The sequence below is a fragment of the Rutidosis leptorrhynchoides genome, unplaced genomic scaffold (assembly GCF_046630445.1).
Source record: "Rutidosis leptorrhynchoides isolate AG116_Rl617_1_P2 unplaced genomic scaffold, CSIRO_AGI_Rlap_v1 contig32, whole genome shotgun sequence".
Lineage (NCBI taxonomy): Eukaryota > Viridiplantae > Streptophyta > Magnoliopsida > Asterales > Asteraceae > Rutidosis > Rutidosis leptorrhynchoides.
In genome coordinates, this window is record NW_027266560.1 from 22,585 (window position 1) to 25,366 (window position 2,782).

Consider the following 2,782-nt stretch of genomic DNA (forward strand, 5'->3'; position numbering starts at 1 on the left):
CTAGCAGGAAGACACATCAATTTTATTACTAGCAATGTTATTTAAAACAAGTAATTTTGAAAGAAAAATGGAATTTAAATGTCCTAATCTATGATGCCAAGTGGCGAAATCAGATGGATTGCTCGCAGCCGCAGCCGAGAACACATTGCTAGATTGTGTTTGTGTCTTTAGATAGTAAAGTCCCTTATATTCCCTACCAATCCCCTTGACCATCCCAGTACGGATATCCTGTAATAGACAAAAGTCAGGATAGAATGAGAGGAAACACTGAGATTCTTTGGCTAATTTGTGAACAGAAAGCAAGTTGTGATGAAAAGAGGGGACAAACAAAATATTTTTGAGTTGTATGTCGGATAAGATGTCTAAAGATCCTGAATGAGATATACTAGCATGATTTCCATTAGGTAAATGCACAGCCTGTGATGTCATTGCATGCTGAATATTATGCAAACCATTTGAATTATACACCATGTGATTGGTTGCACCGCTGTCTATAATCCAGGATTGAAAATTACCTTCCTGTGGAGCAGAGGAGGTGGATGCGGCATTCAAAGAGGCAGAATTGGCCGCTGGAGATCCTGTAGGTTGCTCGATGAGACTGAGAAGCCTGGAATACTGGGCTGGAGTAAAAATTGGCGGTGGCGTAAAGGAAAAGGGATCAGCAGTAGTGTGAACAAAAGTATTAGAACCCCTGGAATCAGCAACAGGATCAGGTGAGTCACTAACAGCATTGTGAGCTCTTGCTTTTGATTTTATGAACTTAAAATTTGGTGGAAATCCCACAAGCTTGTAACAATCACTCTTTTTGTGTCCTCGAATGCCGCAATGATCACAGGTTCCAGCAAACCTGGGTTTAGAGGCAGAAGCATGTGATCCAGCAGAAGAATACATAGCAGTTGGGTCACTGACTATGTGCGACAATCCATTATTGGAAGGTGAGTATGATCTCTGAGATTCATCTTGAATCAACATATTATAGACGTTGCGAAGAGCAGGCACAGGATTCATGAGAAGAATTTGACCTCTCACAGCAATATAGGACTCGTTCAAGCCCATGAGGAATTGATGGAGATTAATTTCGTCATAGTGAGCATGTAGAAGTGCTGCTTGTTCAGCATCAATGATGGGGAGTGGCTTGATACTATCAAGTTCTGCCCAAAGAGAACGCAAGCAATTGAAGTAAGTGGTGATAGATGAATTACCCTGAGTCTGAGTGCTGATTTGATGACGGAGAAAAAATACACGAGTGGCATTGATTTTGTTAAATCTATCTTTCAAATCTTGCCATATAGCAGCAGAGTTCGTGAATTAACAAAGAGTGGCAACAATCTCTTTATTGACAGACCTCAAAAGCCATGAAAGAACGAGGGCATTAGATCGATCCCAAAGTTCTTTTTGGACATCAGAACAGTCCTCGTGTTTGTAGCTGCCTGAGAGGAAACCTTGTTTGTTTTTTCGTGAGAACAAGGTTGGTGAACTGACGGCTCCAGCCTCCATAGTTGTCGGAACCAATTAACAATTCGTCGACAATGATAGAGGTAGAGTTGTCCGAGGGATGAAGGTACAAAGGATGACCGAAATCGACTATGTTTGAAGATGCAGCAGTGATTGACATGATTAGGAAGACAAGTTTGACAAACTTGTGAAGAAATTTTGAAAAAATTTAAAAATTTTCCAGATCCTAGAATTAGGCTCTAGATACCATGTTAAAAAGTGATAATCGAATTGTATTGAATGGTTATTGTGTATACAGTACAACTAGTATTTAAGCTAATTATATGCACTATTTTCTCCTAATTATTCTCTACTCTCTAACGGCACAATCTACAACATCTACTAATAAGATTATATATCACAAATTGTTTCAGGGTCCAAATTGCAATTCAACACTTTTCACCATACTGAAACCTGTATATAGTTATAAAATTTTGTAATACACATTTTTTTAAGAGTACAGTAATGTAAAATGGATTTTTGTTTAGTAAAATGTTCCATTATTATTGCACTTGATAACCATGTTCGATTCAACAAGCCATATTTATTATTGCTCGTGATAGTTTTGTCTATATATTTTATATATTTATAAAGTTTGATTTTAAACGGCCATATACTAGATAAAAAATGTACAACTCAAGTTGAAGCATGCTTACTTAGGATTGAGAAAATATCATCTTGAATTAAGAGGTCGATGCAGCTGAAAGTCCCATCTTTTGTCAATGATATCTTAAATCTTCTTGTACCTTTTCTCTTCATTCCCAAGATTATTTGCAATATCCTGTTTTGCTTTATCCACGGTTTCGTATATATACCCATAGCTGGCTTTGCATCTCCATCCACAAGTTTTAGAAGTTTAACAAGAGGTTCCACGGCATTCGAGCAAAATTCTATTGATTTCCAAAACCTTTTATCAGTCAGGATAGAATCCTCCACCACGCTATCAAGTAACTCAAACATTTGTGTGGCATCTTTAATAGCACTTGTATCAACAGACTTGATGAAAACAGTTCCTTTAGGACTATTAACAAGAAAATTTGTTAGAGACCTACCCTTACCATCAGTCCACCCATCTGACATCAAAGTAGAAGTTCTACTCTATTTTATTGTCTTTGTCTTTCAATTTTAGCTGTGCAGTGCTTAACATATTATTAACACATGATTCCGTCGTCCTCTTTTTATAAGCTGTTTCTGTTCCGTTTCTTTAATTTTAGTTTGGAATTTCCAATTTTGAAAAGTTTTAATTATAATTTTCTTTAAGCATGTATGAGAAGAGCTTTTAAAAGAA

The 2,782-nt window shown here is 37.0% G+C and overlaps 1 protein-coding gene across 1 annotated transcript; it reads right to left on the minus strand.

The window, feature by feature from the left end:
• On the minus strand, positions 1-1,497 carry LOC139882870 (uncharacterized). Its single transcript, XM_071867125.1, has 2 exons — positions 1,346-1,497; positions 1-1,216 (listed from the first exon to the last, which is right to left on the minus strand). The coding sequence occupies exons 1-2, from the start codon at positions 1,495-1,497 to the stop codon at positions 1-3; spliced, it is 1,368 nt and encodes a 455-aa protein (XP_071723226.1).
• Positions 1,498-2,782: the final 1,285 nt, after the last annotated feature.